The sequence below is a fragment of the Aegilops tauschii genome, chromosome 5, assembly GCF_002575655.3.
Source record: "Aegilops tauschii subsp. strangulata cultivar AL8/78 chromosome 5, Aet v6.0, whole genome shotgun sequence".
NCBI classification, from domain to species: domain Eukaryota; kingdom Viridiplantae; phylum Streptophyta; class Magnoliopsida; order Poales; family Poaceae; genus Aegilops; species Aegilops tauschii.
In genome coordinates, this window is record NC_053039.3 from 500,042,175 (window position 1) to 500,063,642 (window position 21,468).

The window sequence follows — 21,468 nt, forward strand, 5'->3', positions numbered from 1 at the left end:
CGAATAAGCAAAACATAATTATGGAAAAACTATAATGAATAGAAATTAAAACAACATATGATGAACAAGATTCGGATAAGTATTTCGTACATTTCGTTCTTTCTGTGCAATCATGTCGAGAAAACGAGAAGCAGTGGTTCTTCGATACGTTGTCATTGTTGCACAAGACTCTGCAGTCGTTGCAAATTGGGCACTAAAAAATTACCAACAGACAATTTAGTACTCGGATATGATATGAGCGAGATTAACAAGGATAGATCATCATTGACCTCCATATGAACTGCATTGGGGTCGACTACGGTTTTTTCGTGGTTCCGTTTGGATGGGCAACCTCCACAACCAATGGGAAACGGTGTCGTCCTCGTGGACGATTGTCGCCATGGACATCCTAGAAATGGTAGCACGAACGTCTGGTAGAAGTGTGACCAGGACAGATCTACGGGAGGAGAGTAGAAATGAAGAAGATGGGGAAAGAAGACTGAGAAAGAAGACGAGCCACCTATCTCTGCGCCCTGCAAATATTAATGTTAGGCAGTAATAAATGGTTAGCAAGTGATCCACAAAAATAGGCACAAGTTCTGACAACGAAAACTGAATTCACAGTGTAAATTTCGTGACAAGACATGTCGGTTTCATAGGCTGTAAGCTGGCAGAACAAAAAAAACATTAATGCTCTGAAAATAAAACAAAATGATAGAAAACACAGTGCGCTTTGAAGAAGGAAAATAAAATGTATGTGGTCTAAGCCCTAAAAAATAAAAAAAAGTATACCGTCCCATACTCGAACTGTTAAAGACTTCTCATCCATATTCAAGCCATTTTCTGCCCAAACATGTGGACAGACATATCAACTCGTCATCAGGAGTGTGCGCAGGTGCGTGCCCCTGCACTTGCGTACCCCTGGGAGTTTCAGACGGACAGACTTGAAAATAACTTCACCATGTGCAAACTTATTACCCTTGATCACAAGTGATATATACTAGTGTCATCTTTGCAGTTCCTTTCTCAGAAGTCAGTTCACATGTGTGCATGCACGCGCGAGATTCTTCCAGCTTGTGATCCTAATCAAACACATATTAGGACCTTCTGTTCCGTGAGTGTGTGAAGAAAGCATCACTTGGAATGAGTGGCATCGTGAAAACATCTCTAACATGCATAGTCCGTCAAGCACGAATGACTTGCCTGGTCAGGGTCCATGGAGGCGAGAGATTATCTTTGTCCGAGAGGTCAAAATCCAGAGCCTAGGCATCGGTCGGTTGCAGCCTGGATGCTACTCGATGGTGTCACAAAGAATGCACACATAGATGAGGAGCGAGCTACACCCAAAAAGTTGTGTCCCTTCGCACAGGATGACCCGGCACCTCCTTGGCTCTTGGCGACACAGGCATTGATCACAGAACTCATCCCATATGACCTCCAGGCCTATAGGAGATTCTTGATTTTCCTTATACTCCATTCAAATGTTCGGCGATCAAATAAAAAAATAGTATTTTCTCACCTGCTATTGCATAACTTAGATACAACCAATTGGAGTAGTTGTATGATAGATTGTTGGTTGATGATATGGTTATTTTACCAAAAAAATACTTGCGTGCAACTTGTCACAGATAACCTAACAAAAATGTATTATTGAATTGATTACTTGGTATGGAGCCAGTTATGTAATTCCCAAAGAGATCTATGTATCCAAGACTGTACATTCTGCAGGTCTCTCCCGGAATTGAACTAGAGAGTTGATTAAGATATAGGGCAAGACCTTGCAGCCTTATGAGATTGCCTATACTGGGAGAGATACTACCCCCCCAGGACAATGAAGAAAGATATATAAACTTGAGGCAAAGAGTAGCCTTCCCAGACCCTTTGGAATTGAGCCACTGAGGTTGGTTTTGTTGAGGTTCAAGACCGAGAGGGAAAAGAGGTTACTGAGATGAGAAGCGAGCCATACATACAAGGTAAACGCCTGACAACTCAACAGTGGTGGCATGCTGCTATACTGGTTACTCGAGGCGCCAACCCAGTTGCAGTTACCAGGTGTCCAGTTGCCTCTTTGCCATTGGTCATCCTTGCTAGAGAAGCAACCCAGATGACCGGTGGCAGTACTACGACGATAGGATACTGAAACATGATGATGAAATATTCCATTGAGGTCCTCAACTAGAACGTAGGTGTATGTGTCCGAAATGTATAAACAAACGTAGTTTTATGGGGGTTCTATGGATCTCTTCTACAACTAATCTTCACCCCCCCCCCCCCCCCGCCCCGCCCAACGCGTAGCTTTGCTCGTATGGGTCACGGGAAGGGAGAACGGATAGCTTGGCACTTTACTAGGGAGGGCCAATGACGTGGTTGCTTAAACCGCCGCATCTTTGCTAGTTCACGTCCTTCTCCTTTGCGTTCATCAATGGGTGATCTGACCGTCATGATGAAGCCATTGTCTTGCGCTCACCGTCCGGGTGGACCACGTTGCGCAACGACACCGACGAAATCCTTGCTAGCCAGTACCTGCGGGAGGGAGAGAAGATCCTAGCCAGCGGCGAGATGGTGATCGATGACTATGTCATTGTTGTTGGCTTATGGGAAGCACCGTCTTGTCGGCATCGATTAACCCTTTCTTCGGAAGATGATGTGGAGTAGGATTTTATGGATGGAGGGTCGCGCCGAATGATGGGGGTCATGCTACGTTGGAGTCTGTGGAGGACATCCTTGAGCATGCACTGGTGCAGAACCGTCCTATGCAAACGGTTTAAGCACTCAACATAGGCAGTTTTTCCAGTAGTGACATCTATAGGTGTTTCCTCTAGGATAACAAATTTGATGTGCTGCACTATCATCCCTCTTGTCTTTGAACTTCGTTGGTGATCGATGACTGAGCATGAGGGAGATTGTGGGTTCCACTAATCGACTCCGACAATAGTCCCTTTTCGACTCCGACTGGATGGTGTCGGGACGCCATCATAGTTAGAATAATTTCGAATAGCGGCCTTGCCTATCTATCTAGTCGTGTATGTGTATGATATATCTATTACCCTGTGCTTAGAGCCATCAACATGGCAGGGAGATACTTGAAAATAACTTCACCATGTCCAAATTTATTACTAAATATGATTGTGTCCATCATGATGATGTAGAGGCCGGGTCTTCCCCTTCTCAAAAAAAAAAGGTCTGCTACTTTTTGGTGATTTCAATTAAGTTGTAAGATTAGCGTGCTGTCATTTAATCGATGGTGCGATTTAGCAGCGCTATGTGGTTTCTATTTGCATGTTATTTTTCCTTCATATATTGAGCTTTGCATCAATAAAATGAGGTGTGTGCATGGAATGATTCAAAGACTAGGATAATGACCCTTCAGTTGCATAAAACAAGTGTACAAGTGGTTATTAATATACGGTCACACAGGCTTCTAGCTAGTTAGTGACATAGAAGCATATTTCACTCAAGATTGAAACAGCTCGGCCCCGAACTTGACACTTGTGGTACTTGGTAGATCAAAGTGCCCAGATTTTGACAATTTTCTAGCTCCACCACTGCCCCCTCGGACTACTCTGTTTCTTTCACATGGCGACCCCTTTCAACATGGAGTTGCATGGCTCTTTGATTCATATATAAGGGCATTTCCAGCATATCCCTTAAAAATAGCAGAGTATCCGGTGGAGTAAACCTTCAGTGGAGTATATTTAATACACTAAGTTTTGGTCGGTTCTAGCCGATCCACTAAATTTAGCGGAGTAAAATTACTTTTTGGCTTATGCATTTCGTTGAACATCTGCCATGCGTGTCTGGGACGATGGTGACCACGCCGAAAACGCTGGTGACCACTGATGCGCGCCACGCCACAGGCTTTCACCCGGTGCTCTCGCCGTGCCGCACCATGACCGGCCACAGTCACGGTCGTGCTTGTGCTCGGTGAGGATGGAGGGCGGCGTTGGGGTCGCGCGTTGTAGCACGGCCGCCCTTTTTGAGAAGCCTATGCATACATGGCAATTATCCGGTTCATTCATGCATGCACGAGCTGGCTTCTAGTCCTGTCGCGCAGGGCCTGTATGGTACGTACAGTACAGGCAAGCATGGCATGCGGTACTGGCCTGGTGTAGCAGAGGAGAGCAGACACTGCCGAAGCGCTTTTGCACACCTCTCCGGTGTACGACCACAGATACAACGATCAACTTGAGCGACTGTCCAGGGAGGTTTCCCCGAGTGCCGTTGGTTGATCCGTTGAGTCGTTGAGGTGAGATGAGCTTCAACATGTGCCCTGTGTTGCGTGCAGAGGAGAGCGTCGGTGTAGCCGCCCGACGCATCCATTGAAGCCATCCTTGCAGCAGTGGCAACGCGCAGGAGCAGCAGAGAGAGAGAGAGAGTGAGCAGAAATTTTACATTGACCCGTTTCAATGGAGTATATTTAGGGAAACGGTTTGGGCTGGGGTAAATTTTTTACTACCTTACGGCGGATAAAGGATCGGTTAGGTCCCGGTTAGAGGAGTAAAACCGTATGTTGACCCCTCTAACCGGTTATAACGGATCGGTTAGAAATGCCTTAAGTAGGTTAGTTTGTTCAGTAGTTTAATGGTTCATATAGGGTGTGAGTACTATTCCCTCCGTTTCTGAATATAAGACCTTTTAAAAATTCCCATATGTACTACATACGAAGCAAAATATGTAAATCTATATTCTAAAATATGACTATACATTTTTCTATGTAGTCCGCATTAAAATCTTTAAAAGAGCCTATATTTAGAAACCGAGGGAGTAATTTAATTGGACTAAACTACTACTAGTCACTGTCTCATTTCCTATATGAATAGCCCTTGTGATGTTCAGTAGTTTAACTACGTCCTCCATTAGGCTCTTCGATTCGTAAGTAGGTTAGTTTGTTGGGAAAGACTGTCAAACCACAAACCATGCATGCTCGGTCATTCCAAAAAGTAAACTAAAAATATGCATGCTCGGTCAAAAAATTAGGCTAAATTTCAGAAAAACAAAAGAAAAAAAAATTAGTCTAAACTCTCTTGAACCAGTGGGCCTGAACCTGATGTTATAGACGTAACAACTGAACCCTATGCTAGACGCGTTTCTTCTTGCTAGACCTGAACAAGATGCAGTGATGCTAGATTGCTAGAGAAGAAAATTATGGAAAACATACTGCTGTATCATCCACGTATTGAAACCTGCTTTCAAATGTTGGATTTTATTCATGCATCCCACAAGACCCTGCCTCAAATTGAAACATGCTTTGAAATGTTGGATTTTATTCATATGCTGTGCAACTGCAGCAGCGCAAATATGATACTACTGTACGTATCCGTGTGCAGGCACAAGGGTCAAGGGGTGCATGCGGCCTAACCGACGACGGGCGTCTGGACGACGACGCCGGTCGCCGCGTCTGACACCACGACGACATGCCAGGGGTGCGGGCCCGGCGGCCAGGGGCCCGTGCCTATGTAGAAGGAGATGGAGACGTCAGGCCTGTCCTTGCTGATCTGGAGCGCTGCATCGTGCGCCGGCCAGCCCACCACCTCCGGCCACGACGCCTTCTTGCTGCCGGCGACGGCACCCGCGGCCACACTCCTCCCCATGTTGCCCGGTGGGCGGTGGTACTGAAACTTTCCTCGGCTTGTGGCTGATGAATATGGAAGTACCTAGTAAGCCACATTTGATGCTACTTTATAGACGCAAATTTCTTCCATGGAAGAGGTGGTAAGATGACGGGTAGCATCATGTCATCAATAAATTAAAAGGATGATGGGTTGCATCAGGGACACCGCCGTCCTTTGTTGGCTGATGGCCAGCGTCGGTTACTAGGAGAGGAGAGCATGCAGCTTTTCTCATTCTCCTTTCTAGGAAAAGCAGGAAGAAACTTGATGACTCGTGCAGACTAGTGTGCCCGTGGACTATGGAACATCGAGGATAGCCAAGAACGTGTTCAGACTGGTCTCTCTTCTATTATTAGGCCAACTCCAATCGTCGACCTCAGACAGACGTCCGTTTTGCCCGAATTTTGTCCTATTGGGTCGGCAAAATGAACGCATGCGTCCGGTTTTGGCCGTACACCGGTCGGTGCACCCAACATGCGGCCGCATCCCAAACTTTTGTGTCTATGTTGCACTTAAAACCCCCCAAAAAAAAGGCATTGCAAAGGAGGTTAAAACATAAATATATAACTATAACTTAATTAAACAGTCCATGATAGTCACGTCACGCATGTAGTAATTAAGTTAAAATAAAAAAACATAAAAAACTGTAGATCTGCCGCCCGCACGTCGCCGAAGCCGTGGCCGCCGATGTTGTCGCCGTTTTCAGGTGCCACTATCCTCCTCCTCATCGTCCCTGGTCAAGTCGATGTACGGAGGTGGCGTACAGAGGTGGGGCGGCGGCCCACAAAATCGGGCTAGCGCATCTTGTGCAGGCTGCGGTGGTGGTGGAGGTGACCACGGCGCCCACGCGGGCTACGGTGGCGCTGGCAGACAATAGTGAGGTGAACTTTTCGGTAAGATCATGTATTCTACCTTCTTTGACTGGTTATAACGAATGTTGGTATAGTAGTGTTGCTAGCTCCCAATATGTTGTTTTGGACTCTTGGTGCCCTGATCCTTATACTACATTGTTGCTTCTTTTGGTGCTTTAAACCAAGTCATAAGTTCCAAGATTAGCATGTTGTCGTTTAACAGGTTGTGAGATTTGGCGATATTAGCCAGTTTCTCTTTGCATGTTGTTTTCAGCCTTGATGTCTTGAGCTTCACAGAAATAAAATGAATTGTGTGCATCGAATGATTCAAAGGATGGGATAGTGATCCTTCGGTTGTGTACAAAGTGTATGCACTTCGTTATTTGGTCACATGGGCTTCTAAGTAGTCAGCACCGTAAAAGCATATTTCACTCATGAATGAAATAACTCAGCCTGACATTGATCACGAAAATGAGAGGTTCCACTAAAAAATAGTATAATAATTGATTTCTTCTACTTGCCACCTATCATGGTTTATAATTGCGCCTTCCATGAATATGTTAGGGAGAGACTTGAAAAATATCTTCGCAATGTGCAAGATTATTACCTGGGTCCCACTCACTACTAGTATATAGTATCATCATCTCTGCAGTTCCCTCTCTAAAATTTGATTCACACACACACACACGCACACACACGCACGCGCGCGCGCGCACACACACACCCATTCTTTCTACCGGTGATTAGCAATGTTTGTGAGCCTAATCCGGCCCACACCTAAAAGAAAAACACTTGATTGATGCAAATATGGTGCAAGCAAGCACGGCTTGAGAATGAGTGACGTCGTGAAAGCATTTTTAACATGCATAGTCACATATGCATGAATGGCTTGCCTGCTGGGTATCAAGGCTAGGCAAAAGGTATATCAATGAATAGGTACCCCCATCTTTATGTCTAGTACAATAGTTAGGAAGACTCTTACATCCGCAAAAAACTAGCCAGATCCTAGAACGAAAATATGTAATCCAGTTCCTCATATAAATCACATGTGTTTTCTACCTCAGGTGAGGGTGTCCCATACCATATATACATCAAACGTATCACAAAAATCCATTTCGTACCCGGTGTCATGGAATTACGGTTTTGTCTTGAATTACCTGTATAACCTCCGGTGATCTGGCCTTTAATGGTTGGGCCATGTCGAGGGTAGTGAGGTGAACTCGGTGATGGAATCATATGTACTGGCCTACGCAAGCTATTTCAACCAATATTGGTGTTTCGATGTTGCTACCTGATGAAGGCATTGTCCGGGTCCGATGCATATATACACTAGTATTTTTATTGATAATTTAAAGTAAACCGTCCACTCCAAGGTGAAGACCATGGTCTGAACAGGAGGACCTCTCTAACAACATCTACACCAGTTTGTTTTCCCTTCTCGCGATTCAAGGCTAGCCAAATGGCATATCAATGCATAGGTACCCCATCCTTTCGTCCAGTACATTTGCTAGGCATACCATAGACCACAAACAACCTAGTTCCACGTATAACCAGAAACAACCAGTTTGTCACACACTATATATACATCAAATGTATGACATAAATCCATTTTGGACCCAATGTCCTTGACTTAAGGTGTTGTCTTGGAGTACCGGCATACGCCTCCGGTGATCTTGCCTTTGATGGCTCTGGGTTTGGTCGACGTTGTGAGGTGAACTCGAGATGGAATCATTTGTTCTGGCACAAGCAATGTTGGTGTATGGGTGTTGCTCCCTTGTTGAATGCATCTAGGTGGCCAGATCCATATTCTAAATATTCTCCTTTTTGGTCATTTCAGTTAAGTTGTAATATTAGCATGTGGCCATTTAATCGATTGTGGGATTTAGCAGTGTTATCTGGTTTCTATTTGCATGTTACTTTGCCTCTATATATTGAGCTTCACATCAATAAAATGAGGTGTGTGCATTGAATGATTCAATGACTGGGATAATGATCCTTCCTTTGCGTAAAACATATGTATGAGTGGTTACTAATATTTGTTCACACATGCTTGTAGCTAGTTAGTGGCATAGAAGCATATTTCACTCAAGATTGAAATAGCTCGGCTCCGAACTTGAACACGAAGATCGTAGGTTCCACTAAATAAAATTAGGAAAATAATAAACTAGTTTTTTCTATTTGCCACCTATTATGGTTCATGATTGCATTGTACTTTGAGGCTTTGAGCCATCAACATGGCAGGGAAAGACTTGAAAGTAACTTCACCACGTGCAAGCTGATTACCTCGGGTCGCTGACCACCTATGTATAAAGTAGTATGATCTTTGCAGTTCCCTGTCTAGAATTCGATTCACACACAACACGCAAACGCACATGTGCACACCCATTCTTGCGATCTGTGATTACCAATGTTTTTTAGCCTAACCCCACACCTCCGGTTCTCTTATTTGGCGAGCATCCGAAGAAAAAATCACTTGATGATGCGAATGTGTTGCAAGCAAGCACGACTTTGGAATGAGTGGCATCGTGAAAACATATTTAACACGTACATTTAAAGAGGGATGAATGGCTTGCCTCGTCGGGGTCCGTCCAAGCGAGAGATTAATCTGGCCCGAGCACTCAGAATCCATCGCCTGGGTGTGCACCGGTTGCAGCCTAGATGCTTCTCGATCGGTACACATATCATGAATGCTGATTTGGGAAGCGAGCTGCACCCAAAAAGTTGCGTCCCGTCTCACTCGATCAGCATGCACCGCCTTGGCTCTGGAAGACGCGTCATCAGATGGGAGCCCAGTTCTAACACAGAATTGCAAGGCTTGCTGCTGGGAGGTTAGCAACACCTTATCCCAATAGTTTGTACTATTCAAAATAAATTAGAAACATGCAATTAAGAGATAGCCCTTGTGCTGCTGAAGAGTTAACATTATGTGCTCATTTGTGCTCTATGATTCAAGTGTAGGTTAGTTTGTTGGACTAGACTGCCAAACAGGCCATGCTCCCTCATGAAATTAATCTACGTCACTGAGGTTAATCTATGGCATGCAAGGGACATAAAAGCACAGGTAGAGTTGGGCACTATGCAAGCAGAAATTCTTCATGTTGTCTTCTTGTTAAATGTGTTTGTTTTTTGCGTGCTTGCTAACGAAATTCTCACTACTAGGAAAAGGCCTGTTAGTGGTGCACCTATTTTTGCCATTAATGACGCACTATAGATGCGCCATTATCACCACGCCACTAGTAACAAGTACTAATGGCGCACCTCTGGTGCGCCATTAGTATTGCAGGTAACAGTGGCGCACCTTGTAGTGCGCCTTTACTATTGCTACAGGTGCGCCACTGGTAACTTATTTTTTGAATTTTTTTGATTTTTTTTGAATTTTGAAGGCGGGAAAATAGTAGTGGCGCACCGTCTAACACCCACCGTGCCCCATTGCTATTTTTGAATTTTGAATTTGGATCTGGATCGCGATTTTTTTGCCCTTTTTTGCTTGTTTTTTTGCACGATATTTTTTCAAATTTTGTTTTCGTTTTTGGATCTTGTACGTTCTTTTGCCGGAGAGGAGTTCGCCGGAGAGGAGTGCCGAAGAGAGACCGTGAGGAGGAGAGGAGGAAGGAGGAGGAGGTCACCGGAGAGGAGGGAGGAGGAGATCACCGGAGAGGAGGGAGGAGGAGATCACCGGAGAGGAGGGAGGAGGAGCTCACCGGAGAGGAGGGTGGAGGAGCTCACCGGAGAGGAGGGAGGAGAAACCATGAGGGGAGGGGAGGAGAGGAGGGAGGAGAAACCGTGAGGGGAGGGGAGGAGAGGAGGGAGGAGGAGGTCGCCGGAGAGGAGGAGGCGGAGGAGGTTGCCGGAGGAGGAGGGGAGTATGGTGGAGGAGAGGAGGGGAGATGGAGTGGAGGAGAGGAGGAGATGGAGTGGAGGAGAGGACCCCGCCCAGCCATATATACGGCATAGTAATGGCGCACCGTGGGCAGGTGCGCCATTACTAACTTTTTTTCTTTTATTTATTTATTTTGAATTTTGAAGGCGGGAAGATAGTAATGGCGCACCTTGGGCAGGTGCGCCATTACTAACTTTTTTAATTTTTTTGATATAGTTTGAATTTTGAATGCGGGAAGATAGTAATGGCGCACCATGAGCAGGTGCGCCATTACTGAGTTTGATTTTTTTTGATTTTTTTGCCTCTTCAGATCTTGAAAGCCCTGTAATTTTTTCTGTTAGGTTTTTGAGGATTCTAAAAATCTTCAACGGGGTTCCCCCAGTTGAATTCGAATGTAACTTTTCGAGTAGATGATTTTTCATATAAAAAACTTTTTCATCGGAGGTCGTATGCAAAAGTTATGCCCATTTTACAAATTCTCGAGAGATTTTGCAAAAAAGTCGAAAATTCATGTTTGTAAATTTTGCTAATAACTAGACCACATATCACATGGGAATATTATTTTCTTTTATTTTTTAATATTTCTATCATTTTCTTTTATTTTTTTGAAACTGAAAAGGCGGTTCAAGGGGGTGCATTTGGTGAATTTTTTGTAAGACTCAGAAAGATAGTACTGGCGCACCACCTAAGAATGCGCCATTAGTAACCAGGGTTACTAATGGCGCACCTGGGGTGTGGTGCGCCATTACTAGTTTTGAAAAAAAAAACATGTTAGGAGTGGCGCACCAGTGGATAGTGCGCCATTACTAATGGCGCACTATCCCTTGGTGCGCCACTGCTAACAATTTTTTTAATCTTTTTTTTCAAAACTAGTAATGGCGCACCACACACCAGGTGCGTCATTAGTAATGAGGCCAATAATGGCGTACCTGTATCTGGTGCGCCAGAAGTTAGAAGTTCACGGAGATGCGGGGAAGGATCGGCGTTCAAGCTGTGAAGTGAGGACATCGTGTTTAGGGGGGTGATTGTTGGAGTTAACCACGATTTAGTGTCCCGTCCGGTACGGACTAGGAGCAATCACCGAGTCGTACTTAGAGTAGGCTAGCTTAGCTTCTTTATATACTGCTGTACCCCTACGTTGTAACTCAGATCAATCAAAGCAATAAAAAGCACAGGACCGACACGGCCCTGTTTGCCATCAACTCGCCGTGTACTAGCGTAGAATCGATCCAGCTGCTTAAGGCGTTAGCTTCGAGCATACGCGTGCGTCTCGCCGGATTGTCTCTTGTGTGCCTGGTTAGCTACCGCTGCTGCCTACGTACGCGTCTCCGCGGAAAATACTCGTGGGCGTCGCATCGTACGGGGCCAGTGCCAACAATTGGTATCAGAGCAAGGTTGGTCTTCTAGTAACGGAGGATCATGGCGGACGACGATAAGAACAAGCAACTGGCAGAATACTCCGGTGCGGCTAAAGTATTTGCTGCTCCGGCGAATTCGTCGTACCCACGATTTGATCGCGAGAACTTCGGGGTCTGGAAGGCCCTCATGGAGTGTGGTCTCCGCGCCAACGAGCTATGGGACGCGGTCGACCCAGGAGGCAACGCGTTCAAGAAGGAGGGAGCCGAGCACCGGAAGGATCGGCAGGCGGCGTCGGCGATTTACTCGGTGATGCCGATGGATGTCCTCCAACACCTGATCGCCAAAGAAACGGCGAAGGAAGCGTGGGATACCTTGAAGCTCATGTTCGAGGGACACACCCGCGTCAAGCAAGCCAATCTCCAAACTCTCCTAAGGAACTATGAGACTTTGGTCATGGGCGACAATGAGTCCGTGGATGCGTTCGCTTCACGGGTGGCTACTCTCGTCAATCGGATCCGCGCGCTTGGTGAAAACCTCACGGAGGCCTCGGTTGTCCGGCGGTTCTTGCGCGCAGCCCCCCTCCCCCCCGGTACCTGCAAATTGTCACAGCGATCGAGCAGTGCGTCGATCTCGAGACTCTCTCCATCGACGATCTCGTCGGACGCTACAAGGCTCACGACGAGCGTATGCGGTACAGTCTCGGGGATGGGAGGAACGATGAGAATGTCATGCTCACACGGGCTCAGTGGCTGGCGCTGGATTCAAGGAGAGGAGGCGAGGGCTCTAGCAGCAACACTGGCCAAGATCGTGCGCCAAAAGAACAAAGTAAGAAGAACGCCGGCGACGGCGCTCCGAAGAAGAAGAAGTTCGACAAGCGCAAGATCAAGTGTCACAACTGTGGCATCATGGGGCACTTCAAGTCGGAGTGCAAGAAACCACCGAAGGAGAAAGCTCTCCTGGCCAAAGGAGGCGATGATGGAGACATGATGCTCATGGTCGAAGTATGCGAGCTAATGGACAAGGACAGTCCAGCTCCAAAGGCGCCGGCTACAGAGGTTGTCACGCTCATAGAGGAGGCAGTTTATCTTCACGATAAGAAGAGGATGAACACGTCGAGGCACGTGTGGTACCTCGACACGGGCGCTAGCAACCACATGACCGGCGACAAGGACCAATTTTCTGAGCTCAGTGTTTCGGTGGGAGGCACAGTTCGGTTCGGCGACGGACGGACCGTTGACATCGCAGGGCGAGGTACTGTCCTGTTTGAGTTGAAGAACGGCGGTCACAAGGTACTCACGGATGTGTACTATATTCCCAAGCTAAAGAGCAGCATCATAAGTCTTGGTCAGCTCGAGGAGCGTGGTTGCAAGATTGTGCTCGAAGATGGCTATCTATGGGGGTATGACCAGAGGATGCTAATTATGAAGGTGCAGAGGTCACCGAACAGGCTTTACGTCCTCAACTTAGATCGTGTGGATCCAGTATGTCTCTTGTCAAGCATGGACGACTCGGCATGGAAGTGGCACGCGCGCTACGGTCATCTAAATTTCCAGGCTCTTCGGCAACTTGGACAAAAGGAGATGGTACGTGGTCTACCGTGCATCAATCATGTTGACCAAGTGTGCGACGGTTGTCTCATTGGGAAACAAAGGCGAGCCCCGTTCCCAAGAGAGGGAAACTTTAGAGCGAGTAAAGCTCTTGAGTTGGTCCACGGAGACTTGTGCGGACCGATTACACCGGCCACCCCTGCCAGAAATAGATACTTCTTGCTCGTCGTCGACGACTTTAGCAGATTCATGTGGATCGTGTTGTTGAAGACAAAGGACCAAGCTTTGCAAGCCTTCAGGATAATAAAGATGGCGGCTGAAGTAGAATCTGAAGCCAAGCTGAAGGCCCTCCGTACCGATCGGGGGGGGAGGGGTGAGTTCAAGTCTCGTGCATTCACTGAATTTTGCGAAGCTCAAGGGATCAAAAGGTATCTTACGGCGCCATATTCACCGCAGCAAAACGGTGTTGTGGAACGGAGGAATCAGACTGTGGTAGCGATGGCACGAAGCATGCTGAAGAGTAAAGGCATGCCGGGCAAGTTTTGGGGTGAGACGGTCAATACGGCAGTGTATTTGCTGAACCGGGCTCCAACCAAGAGTGTGGTTGGGATGACGCCGTACGAAGCATGGTACGGACACAAGCCCACGGTTGATCATCTTCGCACTTTCGGGTGCGTGGCGCATGTGAAGACAGTGACCGGGCATACTAGCAAATTGGCGGATCGGAGTACTCCAATGGTGTTGGTTGGCTATGAAAAGGGAACAAAGGCATACCGTGCGTGCAACCCCTCGACCAATAAGGTGGTTGTGACGCGTGATGTGGTCTTTGAAGAAGCGCGGTCATGGAATTGGAACTCCACCGAGCCGGTATACCCATCTTCCGATGAAATTTTCAACGTTGTTTACGATGATTATGAGCATGCAGATATTGATGATCAACCGAAGACGTCGAGTGCCGCGACGAGTAGTGCGAGCGGCGCAGCAGAGAAAAAGGACGCGAGGAGGCACGCGCGAGAAGCTGCAGCAGCCGACGTGTCCGAGGGCACGTACGGCACGCCCGGCAGCAGCGCGGGCAGCGCTCGCCCTGGTGGCGTTGTTCCATCAGGAGGGCCAGAGCAGGCCACACCAGCTCGTGGCTCACGTGGCACAGCACCGGCCAGCCCATGCAAGAGCCTGTCGGCTGGAGGTGTTTCTAGCATGCAGCAAAGCAGCCCACGTGCTGCACCACGAGCACATGAAGTCCTTGTACGTGAAGGCCATGTACGTGAAGATGGTACACCTGTTTTGGCTGGTTCGTCTGAAGCTACAGCCAGTTCAGAAGAACAGCAATCGCCTGAAAACGGAAGTGTGGCAACTTCAGATGATGATTCCTCGCCTTCGACTGTACAGGAGGCAAGGGAACGTCCGCCGACACCAGTACGTCTTCGACCAGTGATGGATTTATATCCAAAGGAAGCGTTTCCAATAGTAAGTCCCGTGAAAATTAAAGGAAGAGGACGGCGGTGTCTGCTTAGCATCGAGGAACCGACGAAATTTGAAGATGCAAACACGGAGGAGTGTTGGCGTCGTGCTATGGACGAGGAGTTGGGATCGATCCAAGACAACAAAACATGGGAGCTCGTGGATCCACCCAATGACCATAAAATCATAGGGCTCAAGTGGGTGTACAAAGTCAAGAAAGATGCCGAAGGAAACTTGGTGAAGCATAAGGCAAGGCTCGTAGCCAAAGGATACGTGCAAGAGCAAGGTGTAGACTTCGAGGAAGTGTTCGCTCCTGTCACAAGGATGGAATCGGTGAGGCTAGTTATAGCTCTCGCGGCTCAAGAATCTTGGAGGCTACATCACATGGATGTAAAATCCGCTTTTTTGAACGGGGAGTTGAAAGAAGAAGTATATGTGAAGCAACCACCGGGTTAGATCAAAAAAGGAGAGGAGCACAAGGTGTTGAAACTACACAAGGCATTGTACGGGCTATGCCAAGCTCCTCGGGCGTGGAACATCAAGCTTGATCGTACACTAGTTTCTCTTGGTTTTGAGAAACGTCCACTTGAGCATGCTATGTATAAGCGAGGTAAAGGCAAGGATCGTCTCCTAGTGGGCATCTATGTTGATGATCTCTTGATAACTGGAGCAGATGAGGAGGACATTGCTAGATTCAAACTACAAATGAAGGAGCTTTTCAAGATGAGTGATCAAGGGCTCTTGACTTACTATCTCGGGATCGAGGTACATCAAAAGCCGGAGGGAATCACACTATGCCAGGAGGCATATGCAAACAAGATTCTTGAAAGCTGTAGCATGGAGGACTGCAATCCAAGTCATGTTCCAATGGAGCCTCGACTTAAACTTAGCAAGAGGAGCCAAGCACCCGCGGTTGATACAACGGAGTATAGAAGTGTGGTCGGAAGCCTAAGGTATCTTGTGAATACACGACTGGACTTGGCCTATTCCGTTGGCGTAGTGAGTCGCTTCATGGAAGCACCCACGACAGAACATTGGGCAGCTGTGAAACAAATACTCAGGTACATCAAAGGGACAACTAACTTCGGTTGTGTCTATTTGAGAGAGAAGCGGAAGGAGATGGTGGAGCTACTTGGCTACAGTGATAGCGACTTGGCAGGAGATATTGACGACCGTAAAAGTACCTCGGGCATGGCATATTTCTTGGGAAGAAGCATAGTGAGTTGGCTATCACAAAAGCAGAAGGTGGTCGCATTATCATCCTGTGAAGCGGAGTATATTGCAGCTGCAACCGCGGCAGGTCAAGGTGTGTGGCTAGAAAGGCTACTCGGTGACCTCACTGACAAGGAACCGGAAGGAGTGGTGCTCTATGTTGACAACAAGTCCACGATTGCTCTATGTAAGAATCCAGTGCATCATGATAGAAGTAAGCACATCGATATAAGGTATCATTACATACGGCATTGCGTGGAAGAAGGTAAGATTGAAGTCAACTACATTTGCACCGACGACCAGCTTGCAGATATCCTGACCAAGTCTTTGGGACGTCAGGAGTTCACGGAGATGCGGGGAAGGATCGGCGTCCAAGCTGTGAAGTGAGGACATCGTGTTTAGGGGGGTGATTGTTGGAGTTAACCACGATTTAGTGTCCTGTCCGGTACGGACTAGGAGCAATCACCGAGTCGTACTTAGAGTAGGCTAGCTTAGCTTCTTTATATACTGCTGTACCCCTACGTTGTAACTCAGATCAATCAAAGCAATAAAAAGCACAGGACCGACACGGCCCTGTTTGCCATCAACTCGCCGTGTACTAGCGCAGAATCGATCCAGCTGCTTAAGGCGTTAGCTTCGAGCATACGCGTGCGTCTCGCCGGATTGTCTCTTGTGTGCCTGGTTAGCTACTGCTGCTGCCTACGTACGCGTCTCCGCGGAAAATACTCGTGGGCGTCGCATCGTACGGGGCCAGTGCCAACAATTGGTATCAGAGCAAGGTTGGTCTTCTAGTAACGGAGGATCATGGCGGACGACGATAAGAACAAGCAACTGGCAGAATACTCCGGTGCGGCTAAAGTATTTGCTGCTCCAGCGAATTCGTCGTACCCACGATTTGATCGCGAGAACTTCGGGGTCTGGAAGGCCCTCATGGAGTGTGGTCTCCGCGCCAACGAGCTATGGGACGCGGTCGACCCAGGAGGCAACGCGTTCAAGAAGGAGGGAGCCGAGCACCGGAAGGATCGGCAGGCGGCGTCGGCGATTTACTCGGTGATGCCGATGGATGTCCTCCAACACCTGATCGCCAAAGAAACGGCGAAGGAAGCGTGGGATACCTTGAAGCTCATGTTCGAGGGACACACCCGCGTCAAGCAAGCCAATCTCCAAACTCTCCTAAGGAACTATGAGACTTTGGTCATGGGCGACAATGAGTCCGTGGATGCGTTCGCTTCACGGGTGGCTACTCTCGTCAATCGGATCCGCGCGCTTGGTGAAAACCTCACGGAGGCCTCGGTTGTCCGGCGGTTCTTGCGCGCAGCCCCCCCCCCCCCGGTACCTGCAAATTGTCACAGCGATCGAGCAGTGCGTCGATCTCGAGACTCTCTCCATCGACGATCTCGTCGGATGCTACAAGGCTCACGACGAGCGTATGCGGTACAGTCTCGGGGATGGGAGGAACTATGAGAATGTCATGCTCACACGGGCTCAGCGGCTGGCGCTGGACTCAAGGAGAGGAGGCGAGGGCTCTAGCAGCAACACTGGCCAAGATCGTGCGCCAAAAGAACAAAGTAAGAAGAACGCCGGCGACGGCGCTCCGAAGAAGAAGAAGTTCGACAAGCGCAAGATCAAGTGTCACAACTGTGGCATCATGGGGCACTTCAAGTCGGAGTGCAAGAAACCACCGAAGGAGAAAGCTCTCCTGGCCAAAGGAGGCGATGATGGAGACATGATGCTCATGGTCGAAGTATGCGAGCTAATGGACAAGGACAGTCCAGCTCCAAAGGCGCCGGCTACAGAGGTTGTCACGCTCATAGAGGAGGCAGTTTATCTTCACGATAAGAAGAGGATGAACACATCGAGGCACGTGTGGTACCTCGACACGGGCGCTAGCAACCACATGACCGGCGACAAGGACCAATTTTCTGAGCTCAGAGTTTCGGTGGGACGCACGGTTCGGTTCAGCGACGGACGGACCGTTGACATCGCAGGGCGAGGTACTCTCCTGTTTGAGTTGAAGAATGGCGGTCACAAGGTACTCACGGATGTGTACTATATTCCCAAGCTAAAGAGCAGCATCATATGTCTTGGTCAGCTCGAGGAGCGTGGTTGCAAGATTGTGCTCGAAGATGGCTATCTATGGGGGTATGACCGTCAGAGGATGCTAATTATGAAGGTGCAGAGGTCACCGAACAGGCTTTACGTCCTCAACTTAGATCGTGTGGATCCAGTATGTCTCTTGTCAAGCATGGACGACTCGGCATGGAAGTGGCACGCGCGCTACGGTCATCTAAATTTCCAGGCTCTTCGGCAACTTGGACAAAAGGAGATGGTACGTGGTCTACCGTGCATCAATCATGTTGACCAAGTGTGCGACGGTTGTCTCATTGGGAAAAAAAGGCGAGCCCCGTTCCCAAGAGAGGGAAACTTTAGAGCGAGTAAAGCTCTTGAGTTGGTCCACGGAGACTTGTGCGGACCGATTACACCGGCCACCCCTGCCGGAAATAGATACTTCTTGCTCGTCGTCGACGACTTTAGCAGATTCATGTGGATCGTGTTGTTGAAGACAAAGGACCAAGCTTTGCAAGCCTTCAGGATAATAAAGATGGCGGCTGAAGTAGAATCTGAAGCCAAGCTGAAGGCCCTCCGTACCGATCGGGGGGGGGGGGGTGAGTTCAAGTCTCGTGCATTCACGGAATTTTGCGAAGCTCAAGGGATCAAAAGGTATCTTACGGCGCCATATTCACCGCAGCAAAACGGTGTTGTGGAACGGAGGAATCAGACTGTGGTAGCGATGGCACGAAGCATGCTGAAGAGTAAAGGCATGCCGGGCAAGTTTTGGGGTGAGACGGTCAATACGGCAGTGTATTTGCTGAACCGGGCTCCAACCAAGAGTGTGGTTGGGATGACGCCGTACGAAGCATGGTACGGACACAAGCCCACGGTTGATCATCTTCGCACTTTCGGGTGCGTGGCGCATGTGAAGACAGTGACCGGGCATACTAGCAAATTGGTGGATCGGAGTACTCCAATGGTGTTGGTTGGCTATGAAAAGGGAACAAAGGCATACCGTGCGTGCAACCCCTCGACCAATAAGGTGGTTGTGACGCGTGATGTGGTCTTTGAAGAAGCGCGGTCATGGAATTGGAACTCCACCGAGCCGGTATACCCATCTTCCGATGAAATTTTCAACGTTGTTTACGATGATTATGAGCATGCAGATATTGATGATCAACCGAAGACGTCGAGTGCCGCGACGAGTAGTGCGAGCGGCGCAGCAGAGAAAAAGGACGCGAGGAGGCACGCGCGAGAAGCTGCAGCAGCCGACGTGTCCGAGGGCACGTACGGCACGGCCGGCAGCAGCGCGGGCAGCGCTCGCCCTGGTGGCGTTGTTCCATCAGGAGGGCCAGAGCAGGCCACACCAGCTCGTGGCTCACGTGGCACAGCACCGGCCAGCCCATGCAAGAGCCTGTCGGCTGGAGGTGTTTCCAGCATGCAGCAAAGCAGCCCACGTGCTGCACCACGAGCACATGAAGTCCTTGTACGTGAAGGCCATGTACGTGAAGATGGTACACCTGTTTTGGCTGGTTCGTCTGAAGCTACAGCCAGTTCAGAAGAACAGCAATCGCCTGAAAACGGAAGTGTGGCAACTTCAGATGATGATTCCTCGCCTTCGACTGTACAGGAGGCAAGGGAACGTCCGCCGACACCAGTACGTCTTCGACCAGTGATGGATTTATATCAAAAGGAAGCGTTTCCAATAGTAAGTCCCGTGAAAATTAAAGGAAGAGGACGGCGGTGTCTGCTTAGCGTCGAGGAACCGACGAAATTTGAAGATGCAAACACGGAGGAGTGTTGGCGTCGTGCTATGGACGAGGAGTTGGGATCGATCCAAGACAACAAAACATGGGAGCTCGTGGATCCACCCAATGACCATAAAATCATAGGGCTCAAGTGGGTGTACAAAGTCAAGAAAGATGCCGAAGGAAACTTGGTGAAGCATAAGGCAAGGCTCGTAGCCAAAGGATACGTGCAAGAGCAAGGTGTAGACTTCGAGGAAGTGTTCGCTCCTGTCACAAGGATGGAATCGGTGAGGCTAGTTATAGCTCTCGCGGCTCAAGAATCTTGGAGGCTACATCACATGGATGTAAAATCCGCTTTTTTGAACGGGGAGTTGAAAGAAGAAGTATATGTGAAGCAACCACCGGGTTACATCAAAAAAGGAGAGGAGCACAAGGTGTTGAAACTACACAAGGCATTGTACGGGCTATGCCAAGCTCCTCGGGCGTGGAACATCAAGCTTGATCGTACACTAGTTTCTCTTGGTTTTGAGAAACGTCCACTTGAGCATGCTATGTATAAGTGAGGTAAAGGCAAGGATCGTCTCCTAGTGGGCATCTATGTTGATGATCTCTTGATAACTGGAGCAGATGAGGAGGACATTGCTAGATTCAAACTACAAATGAAGGAGCTTTTCAAGATGAGTGATCAACGGCTCTTGACTTACTATCTCGGGATCGAGGTACATCAAAAGCCGGAGGGAATCACACTATGCCAGGAGGCATATGCAAACAAGATTCTTGAAAGCTGTAGCATGGAGGACTGGAATCCAAGTCATGTTCCAATGGAGCCTCGACTTAAATTTAGCAAGAGGAGCCAAGCACCCGCGGTTGATACAACGGAGTATAGAAGTGTGGTCGGAAGCCTAAGGTATCTTGTGAATACACGACTGGACTTGGCCTATTCCGTTGGCGTAGTGAGTCGCTTCATGGAAGCACCCACGACAGAACATTGGGCAGCTGTGAAACAAATACTCAGGTACATCAAAGGGACAACTAACTTCGGTTGTGTCTATTTGAGAGAGAAGCGGAAGGAGATGGTGGAGCTACTTGGCTACAGTGATAGCGACTTGGCAGGAGATATTGACGACCGTAAAAGTACCTCGGGCATGGCATATTTCTTGGGAAGAAGCATAGTGAGTTGGCTATCACAAAAGCAGAAGGTGGTCGCATTATCATCCTGTGAAGCGGAGTATATTGCAGCTGCAACCGCGGCAGGTCAAGGTGTGTGGCTAGAAAGGCTACTCGGTGACCTCACTGACAAGGAACCGGAAGGAGTGGTGCTCTATGTTGACAACAAGTCCACGATTGCTCTATGTAAGAATCCAGTGCATCATGATAGAAGTAAGCACATCGATATAAGGTATCATTACATACGGCATTGCGTGGAAGAAGGTAAGATTGAAGTCAACTACATTTGCACCGACGACCAGCTTGCAGATATCCTGACCAAGTCTTTGGGACGTCAGAAGTTCACGGAGATGCGGGGAAGGATCGGCGTCCAAGCTGTGAAGTGAGGACATCGTGTTTAGGGGGGTGATTGTTGGAGTTAACCACGATTTAGTGTCCTGTCCGGTACGGACTAGGAGCAATCACCGAGTCGTACTTAGAGTAGGCTAGCTTAGCTTCTTTATATACTGCTGTACCCCTACGTTGTAACTCAGATCAATCAAAGCAATAAAAAGCACAGGACCGACACGGCCCTGTTTGCCATCAACTCGCCGTGTACTAGCG

At 48.3% G+C, this 21,468-nt stretch overlaps 1 protein-coding gene across 1 annotated transcript; it reads left to right on the plus strand.

Moving 5' to 3' along the window:
* Nucleotides 1-16,702: 16,702 nt before the first annotated feature.
* On the plus strand, nucleotides 16,703-21,251 carry LOC141023068 (uncharacterized). Its single transcript, XM_073499378.1, has 6 exons — nucleotides 16,703-17,168; nucleotides 17,251-18,227; nucleotides 18,462-18,543; nucleotides 19,117-19,482; nucleotides 20,326-20,605; nucleotides 20,714-21,251. The coding sequence occupies exons 1-6, from the start codon at nucleotides 16,703-16,705 to the stop codon at nucleotides 21,249-21,251; spliced, it is 2,709 nt and encodes a 902-aa protein (XP_073355479.1).
* Nucleotides 21,252-21,468: the final 217 nt, after the last annotated feature.